General features: G+C 39.2%; 2 protein-coding genes and 1 long non-coding RNA gene across 5 annotated transcripts in view; 2 read left to right on the top strand and 1 right to left on the bottom strand.

The window, feature by feature from the left end:
• The first annotated feature begins 1708 nt into the window (after nt 1–1708).
• LOC307034161 (uncharacterized protein) overlaps nt 1709–22883 on the top strand; it is a 112027-nt gene continuing 90852 nt past the window's right edge. For both annotated transcript variants that reach the window (XM_079672931.1, XM_079672930.1), the window contains exon 1: nt 1709–1790. In XM_079672931.1, coding sequence (XP_079529057.1) covers nt 1785–1790 — 6 coding nt within the window. In that variant the 5' untranslated portion in view covers nt 1709–1784. The remainder of the gene's footprint in view (nt 1791–22883) is intronic.
• LOC307033351 lies at nt 2612–3572 on the top strand. Its single transcript, XR_013806477.1, has 3 exons — nt 2612–2778; nt 2888–2931; nt 3013–3572. It is a non-coding gene; the product is annotated as an uncharacterized lncRNA (long non-coding RNA).
• LOC307032066 (E3 SUMO-protein ligase ZBED1-like) lies at nt 17259–20445 on the bottom strand. 2 transcript variants are annotated; one of them, XM_079669776.1, is made up of 3 exons: nt 19996–20445; nt 17655–19330; nt 17259–17471 (listed from the first exon to the last, which is right to left on the bottom strand). In XM_079669776.1, the coding sequence occupies exons 1-2, from the start codon at nt 20325–20327 to the stop codon at nt 17683–17685; spliced, it is 1980 nt and encodes a 659-aa protein (XP_079525902.1). In that variant the 5' UTR covers nt 20328–20445; the 3' UTR covers nt 17259–17471; nt 17655–17682. The 2 variants fall into 2 exon arrangements, with proteins under 2 accessions (XP_079525902.1, XP_079525901.1); XM_079669775.1 differs by having other exon boundaries at nt 17259–19330.

Below are 22883 nucleotides of genomic sequence, written 5' to 3'. Positions count from 1 at the left end.
TTTGCCTTTCTCTCCACTATGTATAAAGGTAATACAATGTGGTAAGAGCTCTCCTCTGTCTGCCATGTTTGCTACAGGTGACTGACAGACAGAGTGGGCATCATAGTGTGCAATCATAACAGATACTTTCCAAATGTAGATTAATCAAACTGATCAATTGAATTCCTATTGTTATGATTCATATTTTTAAATGAACTGCGTATCTGAGGACTATGTGCCTTTCAGTCAACCTGTTTATTATGCACATTTTTTTATTTGTGTGTGGAAACATTTGAAAAGTCTTAATATATCGCATAAAACAATGTTAAGAAAATACAATAGCCCATGAATCACAAACATATTAGTGCTTGCTAGTTGAGGATGTCTGGTGATAAGGCCACGCAACAAATAAATACTAAATATATGGAACAGAAAATGTATTGTGTGATATTATCTCTTTGGTTTGTTTATAATAGTATTTCACAATAACATCAGATCATTTACTGTTTTAACTCTGTGTCAGTAATAGAAACCCAACATGAAAAGTGGGCTGTTGGTTTTGTTTCATGTGTTTAGGCTGCACAAGACAGTTGATGGTTCATTATATTTCCGCTGTGATAAAAGGCGACTTAGGAGGCCAATGAGATTGCTCTGAAACTGTTACCTCCCACTTTATATAATGACATTAAAGTGAATCTTTTTTAATGCGCATCAAAATTGCACCAGTCTCAAGTGGAATAAACAGAAAATGAGGATTGTATTTAATTTACTGCTGATGTTGGCAGTGGGACGTAAGTACATGTAAAAATGTCCTATTGATTTTCAGATGTGTGTGTGTCCATGTTTACAATAATTGAGAGAGATCATTTTTTCTCTGTGTTTAATGTAAAATGTATTTTCAGGATGCACAAAAAAACCAAACTTTGAGACAAAGACTGTTGGTGTTGGAGTTTCTGTGGAGCTGACATGTCCCCGCGAGTCTTTGGGAAGCTTGTTTTGGATCAGGATTGATTCTGGAGACTTTCCTGAAGTCTTAAGAAAGACATTTAGCCTTAAGAGTAATGATCGCATCACATCTACAGAAGAGCGTGAACTATTTGTTCTACATGTTAAAGAAGCAAAGCTAAGTGATGCTGCGGTCTACTACTGTATTCAAATAAGCCAACAGAACATCAAATTCCTGACACAAACTGACCTAAGAGTTAAAGGTTAATACACTTCTTATTTCATTACAGTTAGTAACACATTACAATTCCTGTTTCATGTACTTTAGTTTATTTTTCCATATAAACAACTAGAATGTAAAAATAGTTCATTTTCAGTATCATTTTTACTCTTAAGTAGATTTGCAAAGAAATGTATGCACTTTTATACTGCAACATTGGGACACACATTTTGAACTACTACTACTTAGTTAACTATAATTCATCTTTATGTGAACTTGAGCTCAAATTGACGACACTTATTGTCTGAGAGTGTAACGATGAGACGCCGTTACTAGAGCTCACGTGGACATGTGGATATAATCATTGTACTGTGTGGGGTATATTGACGACAACTTCCCTGTTCCCCATGTATGTTGTAGCTGATTGTGTGCATCTGGTGCCCTGTGTTGTCTCCTCCCCCCTCACCTGTGTCTAATTGCTCCCCCCCCCACCTGTGTCTTGTTGTGCTAATTAGTGTATAGGTATTTAGGCTCTGTTTTCCCTGTCTGTGTGGAGGCTGGTAGTGTGTGTGAGATCCTGGTGGCTTTAGGCTGGGCTCACCTGAACAGCAGCAGGAGCAGGATTGAGGCTGGGTGAACTATGTGCACATGATTGTAATAAATGCCCATGCCGGGTTATATTTTTGGACATTCTGCCTCTGCCTCCTTGCTTGGTCGGCAGTCTCAAAGAGAGCAAGAAATAAGATAGCCAGTGAAACAATCAATTGCATCTAAGGAAGTATCTTTAATGAGATACTTTTAATCTCACTCAAGGCATTTTTATTTGAGACGGTATAATTATGAAGTAATAATACAATGCAGTTTTTGTTTACCAAATACTGATTGCAGCTTTGATTTGAAAATCATGATCGCATTTTATCTTTGGTTTGACTGTTGAAACTTTTCGAATTTCCCAGAACCTGAAAGCACTGCAGTTTCTACAACTGATCCAGTCCGTCCTGGAGACTCTGTGACTCTGCAGTGTTCAATACTCTCCGACTCCGAGAACAAAACAGAACCAGAAGAACAAAATCTGTGCTGTTTCAAGGCTTTTAATCAAAGTTTGAATAATACTCGAGGAAACGGTGTTGAAGTACATGAAAAGGAACCAGGTGGACCCTCAAAGAAGAAATGTGTCTACAGCTTCTACAAGACATGTCACTGCGATGTGGCCGCATGTGGAGAGATATTATTTGGAGATACAACAAAACATTGATGTACATCACATGTTTGTAATAAGCAACCCATGTGGTTTAAGTCAGTGTGGTTGAAGGGTTTGATAGGGACATTTGCATTTGCATTGATAAGAGGTTACATTCAAATCAAAGTCAAATCAAATCCATATTGATTGTGAAGAAATATTTGAAGTAAAGTAAAATATTCTTGGGTGAAAGTACATTTTGTTTTACTCTAACTAAATGTTATTGTGTTTTCCTTTCCTGTTTCAGGAACCGGCTTACGGTCTTTTGGTGATTTACAGACTGACGATGTATTTCTCCTTCTGCCGTCTGTGGTCTCGGCCATTAGTGTGATTGTTATAGCCATCCTTATTCACGCCATCATGAGAAACAAGTGTGATTATTGCCATAATAAAGGTAAAATAAGTTACCTCACTGAATAACATATTATTTAGATGATGCTGATATCATTGTTTTTACAAACTAAGGCATCCTTATCTATTTTTAACTTGTGTTCATATTGTAGCTGCTGTTTACCTGCAAGGAAATGTTGCAAAAATGAATGTGAAGGTAAGATCAACATTGCAAAAGGCTTAGGATGCAACTCGATCAGTTTTGTCATCACAAATAATTTGTAATATATTTCCGTAGAGAAATGAAGACCCGTGGATTTATTCTACTGTCGTCTTCACCGTGATGGAAACTGGCCCCGGGGTCTACACGGCTGCCAAGGCTTTTTGATCTGAGTGAAATGTGGAGTCAGCGATTCTCAAGAAAGATTGTTGATATTTGATCTTAAAATAAATGCCCCCCTTCATATTTACCCTGCCTCTTGCTCCCACTGCCTTTCTCTTTACACATCCATGGCCCTCCTTTCCCCTGTCCTCTGCACACGCATAAACACCCTGATGCTGATTGGCTGGATCACAACCAGCTCTTCTTTTAGCATAGGCACATAATGCAGTCAGCTAGCGGAGTAGATATTTGTTAGTAGTATATTGGATTTAAATCTTAGACGGCACCTTTTAACTGGACTGTGTCAGATGTCTTTGTACCAAATGTGATATAATGTTAATGTGTTTCAGTTTAAAGCTGTTATAAGATGTTGGCATTAGCTTGCATTATTCATATAATGTTTGTTTGATGGTTTTTGTTCTTCTTATGCTAAAGTGATATTGAATGAATTTAAATAAAAAATGCATTTTGTTCCATTTCTGTATGTTGAACTTTTTTGTATACACAGATATTAGTGAATGCCTGTCAAACATCTATACTGTCGTCACACTGATTCTATGCCGCCATACACCCTTTGTCTTATCAACTTGGAAGAGCAAAGCAGGAAGACTCTATTTCCTCTATATATAATCTATTTTCTGCTCATCTCCGTACACCAGGGGGCATTAAAAGGAATAGTTTTTTTCTATTAAAGGACATTTAGCTTCATTACTGTGTTTTTGGTGAAAAGCAGTCATTTGGATTGTTTTCTTTTTTCATGTTTCTTCTTCTGCTATTAGAAAAACTAGTACAATTACAGCAAACATATTTATTTTTCTTAACATATGTGTGCCATATAACCAAAAGTACATTTAACTATCATTTTTGGAAAATGATATAAAGTTCATACAAAGTTCAACCCGTTTTATCCGTCAAAGAAATTCAAATTCAAATTCAGATTGAAGAACGATGCACAGTCATAACATGTACATGTGTGTCGTCTCTTAGATGCAGCATTGCTTTTTGATGAACATTGATTACCCACTTATTCTCTCCGGGTGTTTGAAAAGTTTATTGATTTCAACTTGAGCCATTCTCAGTCGCCTCCTCATGCCTGTGCAACAAGCAGTGTTCTTTAGTGCTTGTCACATCAACAACTAACTCTTTAAAAGCAAAATATAAAGCAAAGTAATTAACAGCACAACATTTGTTAAAAACATGCAAAGCTGAGCTAAGCCAAAGCTCACATGGGCGCATGGTGCTGTGTGTGGTTTGCTCTCACAGCGGAGTACACACACTCCTGTGGTAACTCTTGCTTTACTTTTTTCACTTTTCTTGTGGAGTAATTCAGTGCTGCATAGTTTACCGCCTCTTCGTCTCCGTCCTGCAAATCATATTGTCTATTAAATATACATTCCTTAAATAGTAGGCCTGTAAAATAAAAAACACTTCATCCAAACCAAGTCTAATGTTTGAGTCTAAAGTCGTACAAGGATGCTTTTTGCCTCCATATTTGGTGCATAGTTTCAAAATTCAAAACATATTTACCAGGTCAGTTGATTCGTCCACTGCCGCCTCGTTGGTTCTAGGATTACGGATGGTACACGTTGCAACTGCAGAAAAAGTTAAATAATGTTAGAGGGGTTTCAATTGTTCAATTGTCCGCTGAATTTCAAAGTAGAGTCTGGAGTTTTGCCCTTTTGTGGGAATTTTACTTTTGAATTTATTTTAGAAATGAAACTTTAATTATGAGTTCACAGAATATGTTGAGTACATGTATGGTGACATCATACATGACATGTCGGCATAGAGATTATTATTTTAGAGTTAAGTATTTCAGTTGAATTTCCCCTTTTGACAGATGAAGACATTTGAAAGGATGTTGAGATAACTCAGGACTCAAACTCGCAACCATTTTACACAAAGCTCAAAATGTATATCCTTTGGGTTAAACTGATAAATTAATACTTATACTTGCTTGATGAGGATTAAAAAGAGGGAAGCTTGGGAAGAAAATGATTCAACAATTCATATAAAAAAGGCCTCTGTAGGAGACACAAAGTAAATGAATGTTATGTGCTTGGGTTTAAGCTCAATGTGATGTTGGGTCTGTTATTAATGGGTAAAATTAACAGAAGTTACAATAAAACTAAATTCCTACAATTTAGAACATGGGCCAATATCAATGCCTAAAACATTGCTATATGATTTAGGAACCTACCTTTGCAGTGTCGACAAACTCCTCGATTTACGTAGAAAGTAAAGATGATGATTAAAGTCAAAGAGCAGGCCAACAGTGCTCCAAGTACGAGGACAACTGCGTCCAGTTTTGATCCTGGAATTAGAAAAATAGACACTTAACTCCTCATTCCAATTTTAAGAGATTTACATTTCTCTCAATAATGTCTGTTAAAAATACTGTCATATTTGGAGAATGTATTTGGCTTTGTCGATCAATCTTTACTTTAAAAAAGAGCCTTCTGTTTAAGGACACGTTTTTTTTATTGCACCAACTTTTTCAAGTGCATGACAAAACAGTATATCTACTTGGACTAAGATTTAAAATATCAAAGAGCTGTGAATCTGTTTGACTGAAAGATGCAGATAGATATTTAGAACACATTCTATATACACTTTTTCAATATTGATCCAATATATCTGACTACCATTAATGTTCAAAATGTACTAAAGATTTCAGAATTCAACTTTAAAATGTACTTGTCTCCACTGTAGTTCCTTCTCCAAACAGGATCTGTCCACATGTAGCCACAGCACAGTAATACGTCCCGGTATCAGAGGAGCTGTGTATAGTTTTGGACAGACTGAAGACACAACTGCGTTCCTTTTGTTCCTCACTGTGAGTGTAAAGGATGCTTGGATGGGATTCTCCTGATCCAGACCTGAACCAGTACACATTGTGTTCGTCTGGACACTGATCTGCGCTTTCTTTGTTTTTGGAGAGGAGTGAACACTGGAGAGTCACTGAGTCGCCGGGCTGGACCAACTCAGTCTCCGGACTTTGTTTCACGTAGATAGATTTCTTCAGGTTTTTATGATCTGTGTGAAGGACAACAATTAAGAATAAAGTAACTGATTTTAAGGATTTTACAATCTAGCAAATGAAGTCATTGAAATGAATATACTTTACCATTCACAACTAAAAGTGTGCCGTAAATCATTTCCATTTTGTATGCCGATCCTGCTTGACAGAAGTACATTGCTTCATCTTCTTTTGTTACATTTCTGATGTTTAAAATGTTCTGAGCGTGCGGTTTTGTGATGTTGAATCTTGAGTTGTTAAATTGTCCTTGAAGTTGTATTTTGTCAAAAGTTCCTGCCGCAACAGTTTGAAACATATATCCAAACTTCAGCTTATACCAGTAAACCATCCCCGCTTTATTTTCAAAGACTGAACATGTCAGAGTCAAATTGCCACCAAGTTCCACCAGAGTCAAAGAGATCTGGTGAGGAACCTCTGCAGTTTGAATCAGGGCTGAAAAGAGAGACAACAGGACAAAAACAATGATTGATAAGATAAGACAATGAAAATTGATAAGATAATACAGTAATACTAATTGTTAAACTTGTCTAAACTTTAATACGACCTTTAGAAAATAGTAGTACTCGTGTTTCAGTAATAAGTAAAGTTGCACTCACACAATGTCCTTAGAAGAAACAGAGCAGCCAGTCTTCCCATCATTGTGCCACAGAGCCCTTCCCTTGCACTGCTGATGTCTGCGCACCCAAATGGAACATTTACCCAGAAGTCATCAAGGTTAACAAAGTAGAAGTCATTGTGATTGGCTGAAAGGTAGACCACGACCCTCAATTAACCAAACCTTCGATCATGTCCCCTTTTCAATGAAATGGAAAAACTGTCTGACCAAACACCATGTGACATTTTTTGACTTACTGATACGCAGCAGACACACAAAAGTAAACAACTGACGGACAAACTTCCTGTCACAACAGTGAACAGAATTTCCACTGCAATGAGAATTTACTTTTATTCTTGTCCGTGTCGAAAGCATTTTGCAATTGAAGCTCACTGTACATGTGTGTGCGTGGTCATTCATTTTGTCACTGACATGTCAGTACCTTTAGGACATGATGTAGGTCTGGTGCTGTGTTGGGCAGTAATGCATTACTTAGTAATAGAGCTATTTTTGTCCAAATGCATTTTTGTTACAGATTGTTTGCGAAATAATGAATGAGTAAACATTTTGTACGCATAACTTTTCTTTCTAGTCTCAAAGCAGTCAGGCATTTTACTTCAAAGCAAAAGTAAATGCACATGTCACAGCTACAGTGAGAGAGAAAAAGCCATTTCTCTTCCTTTGACTGACCACTGAATCTGTTTCCTCTGAAGAGACCTGCCCTACAGGATATGTAATGAGGTTAGAGGTGCAAGAAGGGACGTGTTTCACAAGGAAACATAAATCAAATTTTAGTTTAATCATTGTCACTCATAGTGTTCACTTTAACACAGTATTTGTCGGCTTTATGTACTGTAAATCACATTACAAAGAAAAACTAAAGAGCCAACACACAGTGATTCTGAGTTGATACTGTTTAGGTCTGACTCTGAGAACATATATGCTCAACGTTATTCACCTCTTCATGTGTTATTTGAGCTGAACAAAGTCAAACAGCACACACACTTTAAAACAGCACTAAAGACACCTTCACTGTCAATGCATGACTAAAACACTGTATTACTGAAAGGGTAAGTTTGTATAACAAATGACATTGAAGGAAATGTGACTTTGAAAGCACACCCTATGTTGGCAGCCCACCTTTCCACTCGTCATTTGTTGTCAAGTGGGTGTCTGTTCACCCACATTTATAGGGAAATAAATGGCAACATTCAGATGTATGTTTTGCAAGAATCTTTGTAAATTATATGTAACAGTAATGTGTTTCCCCTTGTTCACCTCAGGCAGTACAGTAGTTTGAAGTGCTCATATTCGACTCTGGAATACATATCATGTATCCAATGTCAGACAAGTTTTTTTTGCCAACCCCACATTTAAAAGCTTTTGCAATAGTCTTATATTAAATAACATGCCTTACAACATGAAGTCTGAAGTTTCATCATCTGTGGAGTTTTGACTTTCTCCTCCATTCAGAAAGCCTTTTTATCAGGTTAATGTTTTTTCCCAAAAGGCAGACGTTAAAGATGTTTGGTGGCCTCGTCCATTGCTAAAAGGCATCGACACAAAGTAAATGTGAAAGACTATAAACAAACACACAAGGGCAACTTAAGGGTAGTAACTTCCTAAAACTAAAGAATTTGAACCACAACAGCACTCAATGAATGTAGAGGACCAGATCATGTCTCATGCAACTTGTAATGTATTTGACCTGCTCTTTTCAAGGAGTAAGAAACTACTCCCCTGCAGCAGTAGGGAAAGCAGCGGACAAAAGGTTTTTGGTCTAATGACTTAAACAAATGTCTGTGAATGAAAAGGAGAAGAAAACCTCTTCTTGTATCACTTTGTCTTGGTTATTAACAGTATCAAAGGCCATTTAGAAGTTGAATTATATACAAATAAATAAATCTTTATCTTTATTCTAACCATAAATATATATCGATCATCAGTTGAAAGGTATCTATCCTTCAACTGGATGACAGATGTGTTGCCCTGAGTCCCTTACCGCAGACTTGGATGAAGGACTAAATCCATGCATTGTTTATCTAAGGACGCTAACACGTAACTCACAGGCATATTGTGTATGTTGTAGTAGTTTAATGAAGATACAGTTACTCAATATTAGGGGACAGTATAAATATCAAGTTTTATTATGTCAACAAAAATCATAAGCAAACAGTTCCACAGACATGTCGACCTAGATGACACCTTACAGTAAAGTTGGCACACTTCCTGTATCAACACATTCAGAAAGCAACTCAGATCTCTGACTATAGAGAGGGGTGTGGCTGGTTGTAGTGATCAGATCTAACAACAGAGTACATACAATCTTTTGGCATTTCTCTCTCCTTTCTCCTTCCTCTTTTCACTTCCCTTGTTGAGAAATCCACTGATGCATAAGTCACTGCCTTCGCTTCTTCATCCTGCAAAATTTAAAACAAAACGTGCTTCAATGACAAACTTTTGGGCGATTAGGTGACTTTAAAGAACATCTTGCAGGGTTTTTTTTTTTCTACATGTAGGCCTATGCTTAAACTTGCTTGAAAATTACAATTAAAAAAGTGAATGCAGGATTTGATATGTTTTACGAGACATAAGGGCAGGAATTCAGATGGAAAGGAGCAATTTTGAGCTCTGCTCTTAAAAACGGCTTTTTTTTAAGGTCATACATCAAACGCGTCATATTACATCACAAAGGGGACACATCTCCGCTCTCTGAACGCGGGTATAGTAGAGTTGCGTTGAGTAGAGCGGTTGTGTTTTAGTGAGCTGGTATTTTTCGGTAGTTTTACATTGTATTTCACCATTTGTAATCATGGTGCAGTATTGTGTTTGTGCAGGTTGCACAAATACCAGCCTGTCAGGACATCGAGTCCACACTAAAAAGGACCGGAGCTAGCGTTCGGTCCTGGGTGCGTTGTGCATCCACCTCCCTGCAGCACATACTCTCCACAGCTTTATCAGGAAACCGTATTACTTCTCTCTCCCCCCCCCCTTCGCTGCTCTCTCTCTCTCTCCCCTCCGGTACACGGCACCGTCTCCTTTTTGTTTGTTTGTTTCCCCCTGTCTGTGTTGTTTGTGTGTGCGTGGTGGCTGTCACTCCTGGCTCCCGGCTCAACCTCCACTCACCTGCTGCAATCAGCTGTGCACCCTCCCCGACTACACACCTGCTTTCCATCAAGCCATTTACAACGGCATATCAACGGAGGCTCCACAACCTTTCTCCGCCAGATCGTCAAGTATCAGCCGTATCTCGTGTCTCCCCTCCGGTACACAGCACCGTAGTGTGGAGTTGCATTAGGTAGCGCGAGATACGGCTGATACTTGCGCATTAGTTTCTGTTATGGATCAGTATCAACAGTCCTGCCAGTAACGTTACTATATTATCAATGCTACTTTAGTTATAGCCTGATATATGATAGCTAACTTCACAATGTTGTGATGTGACGTTAGCTAACATTCTGTAGCTAACGCCGGTCACTCACCAAGATAGCTGCCCAGTTCTTCACTGGTTCTCCTCACACCAAAGCTCAATTTCTCTCCGATGGCCGTTATTTCTTCTAATCCTTGGCTGCTCCTGGTCTCTTGGACGCCTAGCAGGCTCATAATTATAAGGTTGTGGTCCGTCATATGCACTGGAATATTCATGTTCAACTTCTTCTGTGTATTCTGTGTCGAAACTAGCATTGGGATCCATGTTTATTAATACGTTACACCGGCCGCTCTCCCCCTTGTGTCCCCCGTGTTACGTCACACGCGGGAGGTCACGTGCCGAGGCTTTTTTATGCGGAAGTGAACCTTTATTACAAAAACGACGCCATATGTCACTGTAGTGTATATTTCTGTATATTTTTTTGAAAATCTAGTGTATTCATCATTTTCCTACACATTTATTCACAGGTGTCTTTAAACTGGAAGTTGCTCTTTAACACAAACCTTTTGGCGATTAGGTGACTTTAACATATGCAGGCCTACTCAACTGGCGGCCCGCGGGCCGGATGCGGCCCAGAACCAACTCCCGAGTGGCCCAGCCTCCCGTAGCCAAATTCCTACACTAGTACAGACCATGAACGCAACACTCCGCGTTGCATAGAAACCACCAAACCACAACGCAGCACGTTTTTTGAAAGTGCATCTAGTGTTGCTAGTAATGGTGGTCCTATGATAGCAACTCTAAAACATGTCTCTCTCAACTCTGAAGCGTAAACAGAGACAAAACGGTCATTGATCTTGTGGAGCAGATCCAAGTCAAGCTGGACCTTTTCGCTACCGACTTGAGCACGGGTCGGATGCTGCATTTTCCGACGCTCCCCAAACACATCACATCTCCGGCACAAATCACGGATGTGATGACAGATTTCATTGCGAGGTTGAAAGAGAACTTTGCCGGTCGATTGGATGGACTTGCTCTGCCCACAGAGGTGATGGGCTTTGCCAGAGACCCCTTCACTGTTGCAATAGAGGGGGACGTATCAACCAGAGCAAAGGAAGTGGTCCCCTGCATCGACAAGGGGAAATATACACTGGAACTTATTGACATGCAGCGCACTAACGGGCCAGCTAAGTTTTGGAGTGATGTCAAAAAACAGCAGTTCCCTAACGTTCAGAAAGTATCGATCTGTGTGCTCAGTATGTTTGGATCAACATACACATGCGAATCAAGCTTTTCACACATGAACTCAATCAATAGTAGCACTCGCTGTTCCCTGACTGACAGCACTCTTCACCAATGTCTTAGGATTGCATTGACATCCTATGAGCCAAAAATCACTGCTCTTGTTCAAAACAAAAAATGTCCCTTCTCCCATTGAGAAAGTCAGCGATGACAAATCACACATGAGGTGATAGTAAGCACCTAGTTTACTATAGTAGACGTGTAGTGTAGTATTCATTCATATAGTTACCCGTATCCCTTGTTATGGGTTTGTGCACTGAAGTGTTTGACAGTTCTTTTTGTATTCATTTAAATGCACTTTTTAATGTGTCTGGGACAAATGTGACCAAAGCGTATGATTTTTTTGTTATTACTTGAAAAGTGAAAAAATATTGCTACCTCTTTGTGTTGCATTGGAGCTCTTTAGCTGTTTTTTTTGTATGTGAGCACATTTATTAAGACTGCTATTATTTTATTCAGTAAATGCACTTTTTTGATGTGCCTGGTTAAAAAAAAAAACTGAATATTTGACTTCTAAAGAAAACAAATGTAATGCTACAACTGTGCACTTTTTTTTCAGATTCTGTTAAATTAATGCTAATTTGTTGTGTTTTTATGCACTTTTTGAACTACCTTTGTTAGATGAACAATGAATAAAAATTGCATGTTTTTCATCGCAGTAATATGTGTTGGTTTAAAATGTGTCACTACCCGCTTTTTACAGGCCGCTGAATGTCTGGCCCAGCTGAATTTTGTAGTTATAAAATCTGGCCCAACTGAATGTGTAGTTGAATAGCCCTGATATAGACCATGTCTATAGTATAGACTGCTTTGCAGTGATCTTTACACACTTTCTTTTGTCAAATGTTCAGCCATCAGTAATTATATTTATACCTTGTCACTCTTTATCAAGAATACATAACATACATTAAGTTTAGCTACTTATCAGATGGTTTATTATACTGTTGTTTTATAATTTGATTATAATCTGTGTCTTGAACAAATAAAAAGCATACCACCATATATTTACCATGTCATTTGATTGACCCCCAGTTGACATGACCGGTCCACGATGATGGGAAGCACTCACTGCTCCTGTTTGAATGTAAAACAGGGTTTCAGAGTATACACACATGATTATTGTCACCCTCGCATTGGAGGAAACTGAGGATCCAACACCTTCACATTTTCAGTTGTTTTCTATTTGGTTAGACACATTGACTTTTTGTAATCTGCTAAATTCACCGTCAGCGTTGTTGTGATTAATCTGATGAACTCCTTTAGACCTTAAAGCAGTAAGGGATAATGTTATGTTCTCAAGGCTACCTGGATATTGTGTACTTCTGGGATCAGATGTTCAATAACTCCTGTTGCAATAGGATATTCTGTATTACACGCAATCAAATATAATAATGTATCCTTTTGCATTCAAAACAATAGATTAAGTGACCTCAGGTTTACAATTATGTAACAGTATGACACAAAAAACAAACAAACAGCTCTGGAGTTTATATTATTGAGTCAGTAGTAGTGGCCATGGTGGTTTAACACAAGTAAAGGTATTTGACTATTAGAACCGTCATCTCATTTATTGAATAGAAACACAAATGTACACTATGTTGAGCCAACAATCTTATATTAATGGATTTTCCATAATTTCATCATTTATTAGAGAAAACTCCCATCCTTACAATCATTGTCTGTTTTCACAGCCAAGATTTTTTTCCAGATTATTAGATCGTTATGTTTCCACCTGAAAAAGCATAACTGAAACTAAAGTATAATATTCTGAGCCTACCTTTGCAATTTTCACAACATTTCCTTCGGTATCCATAGAAAATAAGAAAGGCAATCACAGTCACAGCAGGCCAACAGCACTCCAAGCACAAGGACAACTGGGTTCAGTTCTGTTTCTGAATCTAATAAATAAGGAAACAAAGGAAGTCTTACTTTTTAGACGTACGCCGCAACAAAATATCAGTAATTTGAAATCTGAGAAAAGTCATTCTTACGAAGGGATGAGTTTCAAAGGAGATTCGTTCATCAGATATAATTCATGTCTCAATTAAATAATTGTTAAATGTAGTTGTAGTTAATGACTTTATCCACTCTAACTTATCCACTTAATAATTGTATACATATAAATACAAAATTCAAATGTAATTTAAATATACTTTAAAACGTACTTGTCTCCACTGTAGTTCCTTCTCCAAACAGGATCTGTCCACATGTAGCCACAGCACAGTAATACGTCCCGGTATCAGAGGAGCTGTGTATAGTTTTGGACAGACTGAAGACACAACTGCGTTCCTTTTGTTCCTCACTGTGAGTGTAAAGGATGCTTGGATGGGATTCTCCTGATCCAGATCTGAACCAGGAAACATTGTGTTCGCCTGGACACTGATCTGCGCTTTCGTTGTTTTTGGAGATAAGTGAACACTCCAGAGTCAATGAGTCGCCGGGTTGGACTGACTTGGTCTTCGGACTTTGCCTTACGAAGAAAGATCTCCGCTGATCTGCGTGATTCAGTAAAAGAAAACATAACATTTTATATAAATGATTTGTATGAAATGAGACTTGAAACAATAACTGAATGTAATAGATATTTACCATTCACAGCCAAGAAGATGCCAGTTCCAAAACTCAGTGAATACGTCGATCCAGTGAGACAGAAATATGTTGCTTCGTCCTCTTTTCTGACATTTCTGATTGTGAAAAGATAATGAGTATTCCCTTGTGTTGCTGTGAACCGTGTATTTAAAAAAGGTTCAGTCACTGTTAGTTTGCCAAAAATCACATTAAAGACTGGCTGGGCCATTTGTCCAAGAGACTGCTTGAACAGAGAAAGTATTTTGCCTTTGTTATCCAAAACTGGACATTGATAAGTAACATTTCCACCAACTTCTACCACATCCAAAGAGATCAGGTGAGGGTCCTCTGCCGATTCAATCAGAGCTAAAGAAAAAAGACAAAGAAAATGTTTAATGGAGGAGATCTTCTTTAAGATCATCAAATGGTATTGTCTTTCATACAGGAGTAAAGAATAGCACTTACACATCGTACAAAGAACAATCAAAGCAGCCAGTTGACCGATCATTGTGGTGCAGCTCTGTCGTCTCTCACGACTGATGTCTTTCCACCCAAATGAAGGTTTGCTCACAAGAAGATCAACGTCTACAAAGTAGCAATTGTAGTGATTGGCTGAAATGTATACAATGACCTCCCCCCTACATTTAAAACCTGAGGACCATTTTCTTTCGAAATCTCTATCTACTGAGATTTTATTTTTTCAAAGAAGCCTCTTTAATTAGATAATAAAATATGTTTTCAGTTTTTGGTGCTTAGCTAAGAAGTACAGGACCTATTTAAACAGCAAAACCCGATTGACACATTTTATGAATGTGGTTTTAATCATACCAGCATGAGAACAAAAAAGACACACACAGAGACATTACTTCAGTGTCACTCTATTCAACAGACCGATGGCTGTGGTTAATCGTGTAACACACCAGGAAAGCAATGTGGGAACATGACGACTGCTAGCTTGCAAACACATCTGTTTTTATCATGTACATTGCAGATTCCATATGGTCACAGAAAACTAATTCTGTAGCTTAATAAGATGTTTGGTTTACATACTGGATATACTTACTGAGCAGCAGCAGTGAGTTGGATGGCTCCACACACCAAAGACATTGTTGGAGTTGCTCAATGATGTATATTTCACTCTATGTAGGCTAGCTGTTTTGTTCCATAACATTACAATAGCCACAGTGTAGGTGGTAGAAAGCTGTAGGGGAGAGGTGAGAGGAAATATCACCAAAACCAAGAGATGTGAAGAACTTACAGGTTAAAGTATGTGTTGAGATAGTGCTCTCTGTAAGGTAGAGCATTGTCATTTTCTCAAGTTGAACAATATTGTAGAGTATCACTGATTTCTTTGTTTTTAAACACCAAAAACTCCCTTGCTTTATTGGCAGTAAAATCCAAAACATGCCTTCATGTATTTTAGATTTTACTGAGTACTCAACGTTTTTCCTTTTTTGCCCTTATACGATTTTGTGCATCCTGTATTTCTGTAAACGTTATAATCCTACAACCATACTTGACCATTTGTGATTATCTAACGTTACCAAATGTATCAGGACATGTCAATTTATTATAGCATTATAAAGTAAAACCAGTAACATAAGGAACTAGGCCATGCCCTTTCTTATTGCAAATAACCATGTTATTGTTACACCTGTGGACAATTTCCACTGAGAAAGAAGTGGTGTATAATATTTTACACAGCATACATGTTATGTTTCATTTTTGCAAAGTGCTTTTAAGAAGGAGAGACCGAAGCATGGCTGAAAAAACATATGGGGAATATTTTGTGATTCACACTAGGGCTGCAACTAACGATTATTTTGGTAGTCGACTAATCGGTCGATTATTTTTTCGATTAGTCGACTAATCTAACGATTATTTCTGTCACACCCTCCATCTCTGCTTCCTGTGGGCACGGCTCCTTTTCCGGGCTCCAGTGCATGTTTTACCTCAAGTCTGCACACCTGTGAATGTCACCCTGTTGTCCAGTCCCTCTGCCTTAACATAACATGATCCCATAGACAATTAAAATAATGCAGTGTTTCCCCTACCATTGACTTGGCGGGGCGCTGCGCCCTGCCAACGGAGCCCCGCGCCCTGCCTGAAATTCAAGGTGTTTTTAATTTTTTTTTTTATTTAAAAAAAAATATATATATATAGCACCAAATTTCAACTGAAGTAATCTATCTACGGTCACTTTTCACATTGAACATGTGCTCTTTTATTAAATAAACTAAACGCCATGTTATTTATCCAATGTGTTCATGTTTCAGTGTCCACTGCTTTGCGTATTCACATTCTCCCTCCGCTGTTTCTGAAGGGCGGGACACACACACACACACACACACACACACACGAATGCACTCACGCTCACAATCAGAGACAAGAGCGGAGGAAAGGAGGAGAACAACAAAGTGTAAAAAAGTCAAACAAATCTGCTTTATTGCCCCGAGCTCTGCTGTCCGCCCGTTTGTGTCCCCCCCAAGTTTCAAATTCGTTTATTATTATTTTTTTAACCGCCAGCCTTTATCGTCACGGGAGAAGGACACACACATCCTGCCCAGGTGGACGCGCGCGAACGCGACAACGAACGTACCGCGCGCATTCTAAAAATAGCTCACAGATGGAGCAGGTACCGCGGTTTTGAACTACAGTATTGAGATGGGAGTTGGTTTATTCAGTAAATTAGCTCAGGATAATTGGATGTTCTGTCTACACCTGTTGATGTGAGGCTAATGCAGGACTTGCTAGCTTGGTGCTACCGGCATTTAGCGGCAGTGACTCAACACATTGCCTCTAAAAATGTATTGTCAGCAATGTATGACAAGCAGACTGCTTGTTTAATGTTAGACTCACACCAATAGCTCAATATGATCATAACACGATTGCTTTCATATCAGAGATCAGATGAGGTGGAGCTGCCTCCAGCAATAGAGGATGAGGCAGAGAGAAGCAGCAGCAGCAGCAGCAGCAGCAGCAGCAGCACAGGGTTGCAGCAGGTATGTTATATGCTGTAGTCAGGTGGTTGAAATGTATCAATGAAAGGAAGAAGTGTAGGCTACATGATAAGAAGGGAATACAGTTTGAATAAAAGTAATACAACTTACTACTTTTTAATGTACAAATACTTTGTTACTGTACGATATCAATAACAATAATCCACAGCTCCTCTCTGCTCCAGAGGATAACAAAAATTTGGGCGCCCCGACATTTTTTTTCGAGCAGCACCCTGCCAAGGCAGTAAACCTAGGGGAAACACTGTAATGACTCATGAAACATTTGAATTTGAACTTTGAACTTGTTTAATCAAATGTATTTGAATAACATAAATACAAAAAAATCATAATGAAAACAAAATAAATAATACAAATTAAAGTGCAAGTTTGAAAGTAAAGATGTGCAAATAATGTAAACGTTACTCAAAGTAGCAGCCTCTGCCCCAGCACCGCGGTTCTGTTGGGGCTGTTAACCTGGTCCAGGAGGGTGACGTGGAACAGCTGTAAGGGGAGAGGAGAGGAGGATGAGTCAGATCAGAGACTTCTAGGTCTTTTGTTTGCTGTGTGTGAGTGAGAGGAGCTGTGTGTGTGTGTGTGTGTGTGTGTGTGTGTGTGTGTGTGTGTGTGTGTGTGTGTGTGTGTGTGTGTGTGTGTGTGTGTGTGTGTGTGTGTTTGTTGTCTTACTCTGATCTCCTGCAGGGGAACACACAATTTACAAATGCTTTAAATTGCAGTGCAGGAACGTGAGCATATTGACATGCTCTGGAGTGAGGCTGGCTCTCTTCTTTGAGGCAATGTTCCCAGCTGCTGAGAAGAGACGCTCAGAGGGAGTAGAAGTAGCTGGAATACACAAGAATGACTTGGCTTGAGATGCAAGGGTTGGATACTTTGCCTCATTCAACTTCCACCAAGACAGGGGACTTTCGGTCTTTGAGAGGGGCTGCTCTCCGAAGTACATCAGCACTTCGTTAATGATCGCTTGGTTGCGTGCGTCTTGATAATTATTGGCCTCACTAGTGTCACTGTCTGTTGAGTCACATCCAAGCAGTGAATCGAGAGCTGAAACAGACCTATTTGGAGTTCTCTCAGCTGTGTCATCATTGTCAACTGATGCTGCTGTAGGTTCTTCATTCCTACTGGACTGTAGGGCCAGAGCTTGCACTTTGTTCTGAACACTGAACCTCTCCTCTGGTGTCAGGAATTTCAGTTTTCGAAATCGTGGGTCTAGTGCAGCTGCAATGATCTGTTTGCTTGGGTCATCATCTGTGATGGTGACCTCTCTTGACCAGCGTGCAGTGGTCTCCTCTGAAGCAGCCGCCTGGAAGGCCTGCACAGGAGCTGTATCATAGACAGTGTGGGTGGACTTCAAAAGCCCTCTGACTAGAGGAGGCAGGGCGGAGACGGTCACATAGTTTTCCCCACTCAAGTAGACAGTGGCACATTCAAAAGCTTGGAGAGCTTTGGCCAGTTCATCTAGCAGGGTCCACTGATCAGCTTTGAGGTCTAAGTAGTGTTTCCCTCTCTGTGTTACTGCCGGGTCAGACAGAGTCGCAGTCAGTGGCCATCTCTGTTCCAGCAGGCGAGTCACCATGTAATAGGTGCTGTTCCACCTGGTAGAGACATCTTGGACAAGTTTGTGTTCCGGGGTGCCCATCTGTTTCTGCTTTGTTTTCAGCTTGCTTGAAGCCAGTTCACTACTTTTAAAGTGCTCGACGAGACACCTCGCTGCTCCTAGTGCTTTGCTAATCTGAGGGTGTTTCAGTGCACGATTGATCACCAACTGTAAAGTGTGGCCTGCGCAGCGGACAGACACCCACCCATGTTTTTCCTGCAAGATGTTTGCAGCCAGCACGACATTGGAGCCATTGTCATGAACAACAGCCACAACTTTGCTTAGAGGGATCTCAAACCTTTCCACAGCCTGCTCAATCCATGCAGCAATGTTGGTTCCAGTGTGCCGTTCTTCGAGTGGCATGGTTGTGAGGCAGAAGCTATTGAGCTCCCAGTCATCACTTATAAAGTGACAGGTGATGCCAAGATATGCCTCTGTCGCAACACTGGTCCAGGCATCAGTTGTCAGGGCAATCTTGTTCTTGGTTGCTTTAAGAGCATCTTTAAGCTTACCAAAAGTAGCTTCATACTTTCCCTCCATGAGCTTTGTAAAATGAGTTCTGGAAGGTAAGGTGTAACCTGGATGGAATGTGGTGACCATCTGCTTAAAGCCCTCATCTTCAACCATGGATATTGGTCTCATGTCGTTAACAAGCATGTTGAGGATGCTCTCTGTTAAGACTCCAGCCATTTGAGGGGTGCATGAGCCTCTCTTCAGGACAAACTCATCCAAACACCTTTGCTTTGGACTACAATAGAAAGAGAACAAAACATCAAGCTGTATTAATTATCATCAGAATTTGTAGGCTATAGTATCAGTTTATCTTAGATGGTGTACTGCCTAATGCCATTAACGTTAAACCATGGGAAAGCTAGTTGACTGGCTAGGCTAGACAGCTCACGTTAGCACCGAGTGTCGTGTTTTTGCAGACTGACTAGCGAAGTAAGATTGTGACACTGCCACATTGAGTATATGTGTATATAGTACATGAAATAGATAAAGATATAATCAAATGAACATATGAATTGGAATTGTTAAATGCGCTTCGTCTAAAACAACGAATTAAGGACTTAAAACGAATTGAACTGACTACCATGTTGAATTGATGTATTAATGCTATTATTGAAAGTCTGAAAATCATTATAAATACAAATTCAATCGCATTTTATTCTTGTCATTTCGCAGACCCTTGTTAATTATTATTTTAAGTTTGGAATTAATTACAGCGTCCATAAAGCTCTAGTGTGCTCTACTACGCTGTAAGCTTGGCGCTGTTTAGCAGCTCGTTGGTGGACACGCAGCCTCAACATAACTGAAATAGCGTTTGCTTAGCAAGCATTAACCATGAGACGTTCTGTTTTCCAACATGTAAGCTAACGTAAACATGACTATGGCTAACTTGCTCAAACTTACCCATGATCCAAAGTAGCAGTCCTCACGGTTCCAGGGTGCTTGCGTTTTAAATGCTCGTGCATCACTGTAGTGCTGCCGTGGAATGCCAATTCCCCTTTACAAATTCTGCATTTCCCTGACTTCTTTGCCTTGTCGTCTGTGAAATACTCCCACACTTTCGAAACTCTCGGTCTCGCTTTTTTTAGCTCTTCATCACGCTCATTCTCTCTCCTTTCCGCCATCGTTCGTATTCTTTCTTCTTTGTTGTTAGTACAGAATGCAGTCATGGCAGACAATGGAGAGTATACTGCCCCCAGCACTTCCTGTAGTGCATTGCAGTTACAAATGAACATTTGCGCAGTTTTGAATTAACGTTACCGGCTCTCTGATTGTTTTTATACGACGCGTCGACACTAAAATTCCACGTCGATGAATTTTTATGATCGACGTCGTCGATTATGTCGACTAATCGTTGCAGCCCTAATTCACACACAATTGATATTTATTTGCAAAAGACAATGTTTGTTGTTCTAAATACAAAATAGAAAGTCAGAAGTCAACTAGTTCATAGAATCGAGCACTCCACCTTTCAGATCTCACATCCCTTTGTAGAGACCTTCTGCTTCAGAACAAGAAGCAAAGCCACATGCAGCAGCTACACTGAGAGTCATGCGTTGTGTTGGGCCATCTCTCCACCCTTTGACCAAGCATCAAGGCTGTTACTCAGAACTATGGGCTTCAACAGGATGTGAAGTGAAGTGAGAGCTACATGAGACTTCAGCATCCTTCATCATTGTTTTAGTTTTACACATGCTCATTTAAAGTAAAAACATGTCTATCTCAAGATTATTTCTAAAGATGCAAAAGCATCTATCTAATTTACAATCAAACTTTATTGATTCATTAAGCATTAAATTAGACAGGCAGCCATTTTATCACCATGTTGGATCACGGTTCAAATTCCTGCTTTGACTGAAAGACGGGGGTTGGACCAGGAAATGATGGGCACCTCCCCTGACTAACTGCAACTACAGATAAAAGGCAATAACTTGCAGTAATGTTAAATCAAAAAGGATCATCACATAGTGTGACTAGTAGTATTCCACTTGCCATTTGAAACAAACAAAAGTATATCAGCAGTGCAAGCCCAGCTTCCTGAGGTTTATAGAATGATAAAGTACAATCGCCCCTTTGTATTCACACCTCAGTGTGAAGCCCAACCACAGCAGCGCTGAAGTTTCCATGAGCCATCTGGTTGTCAGTGTGAAGCATTTATATCTGACTGTTTGTGTGAAAGTACAAGGCATGTCATGGCAGTTGACCCTGAAGAAAGCCACAAACCACAACCTGCAGCTCTGACAAATGTTCTGGAAATGTTGGCCATACAGATAGATAAGCTATTTATATTTATAATGATATTCTCTATACACCTTTTGAGTTGTCAAGAAACCCTAAATCTTAATAAATAAAAAAATGTGGGGAGTTTTACTGGACTGCATTATCTTGATGGGTGTTCCTTTAATAAGTGTCAGTAGTGTAAGAGTGCACAGACACTATAGCGGCACAGGATTGTTTTATGTGAAGCGCCTTGTAAATAATTGGTTTAATTTATCTGTTTTGTTTCCTTGGTGTACATTAGTTTTCTCTTCCCAGGGAAAACATATACAGGAGAGAAACTGTAAATCGTCTCAGGACAAATGTGTTCCTTTGATTCTCTGAGAGTGTCGCTCTGCTTCTTCCTCTAAAGCTCTCTGAAATGAAGTGTATTGTAGAGGACGGATGTTTTAACAGCCCAGCTCTGAGTTGTGCTCTTCCTGCTGAAGTGACTGACAGGCAGAGGGGGTGTTCATCATTTATGACGTGGAGCATCCAATTGGCTGGTGTGCACAGTATTTAAGATGGTTCCTCTGTCCTTATCAATGTGGGAAATGGCAGCTTGTATTTTCTGTGTCTACACAAATCAAAAAAATTAAATGAATGCAAGTTTAAATAAATGGCAACAACAACGTGGAAGTATAAGTCCTAGAGACACAGGCCTATACATTTTTGGATGCATTATAAAGGATGCATTTATATTCAAATGTTTTATAATGAATATTCAACTATTCTAAAAAATATATATTTGGTATTAATCATTTTACTATCACTAAAATATGGCAGTTAGCAAATGAGAAAGCTTTTGATCACTTCCAAAAATCCCTTTCAGAAATTCAGACAAACGTTAAACATGTTGCTACGTCCTTGGAATCTAATCTAATCCCAATTCTGAAAGTGTCAGAGTTAATCATTTGCTACAGAGCGCAGGATCACAGGAAGTTTCAGTTTCAATTCCTTTAGTGTGTATGCTTACACATTCATAAATAAGAGGCGGTTCTTAAACTGGTCTACTTTGGATACATTCATAATGGACTTTTCTGCATTGTTTCACCACATCCATCAAACACATTTGTTACAGGAGCAACCATTACAAACTGGAGGGATCCAGTTTAAAAGACCTTGGCATATTATATCAGGAAACTTATTTAAAAAACGTTGCGTTATAGGAGATGTAGGAGTGTTTTTAAAGTTGCTTAAACTTTGAACATTCTTTTTAAAAATCCGTAACTGTTTGGTACTATAATACAGAAGAATGGAGCAACCTTTACCTGCAAATGTATCTTCCGTTATTAGCCAGCATACAAATCATTGCTTTCACATTTCTGTGACCAGGAAATTGGCTTTAAGCGTGTTCATTTTAGCAATGAATCATGTCAAAACCTAACTGCTGGTGCTGTAATGTGTGATGGGGATTGCCCACGGTATTGAGTGTATGTAAGTCGCTTTGGGTAAAGCGTGACATGTAATAATGTAATGTAATAAACCAGAAAACGCTGATCATCTTTTAAAAAGCTTTCTTTTTTACAATTGGC

Source organism: Notothenia rossii (genome assembly GCF_949606895.1).
Source record: "Notothenia rossii genome assembly, chromosome: 3".
Classification (NCBI taxonomy): Eukaryota; Metazoa; Chordata; class Actinopteri; order Perciformes; family Nototheniidae; genus Notothenia; species Notothenia rossii.
The sequence above is the reverse complement of the archived record's forward strand: the minus strand, read 5'-3'. Positions and strand labels throughout refer to the sequence as shown.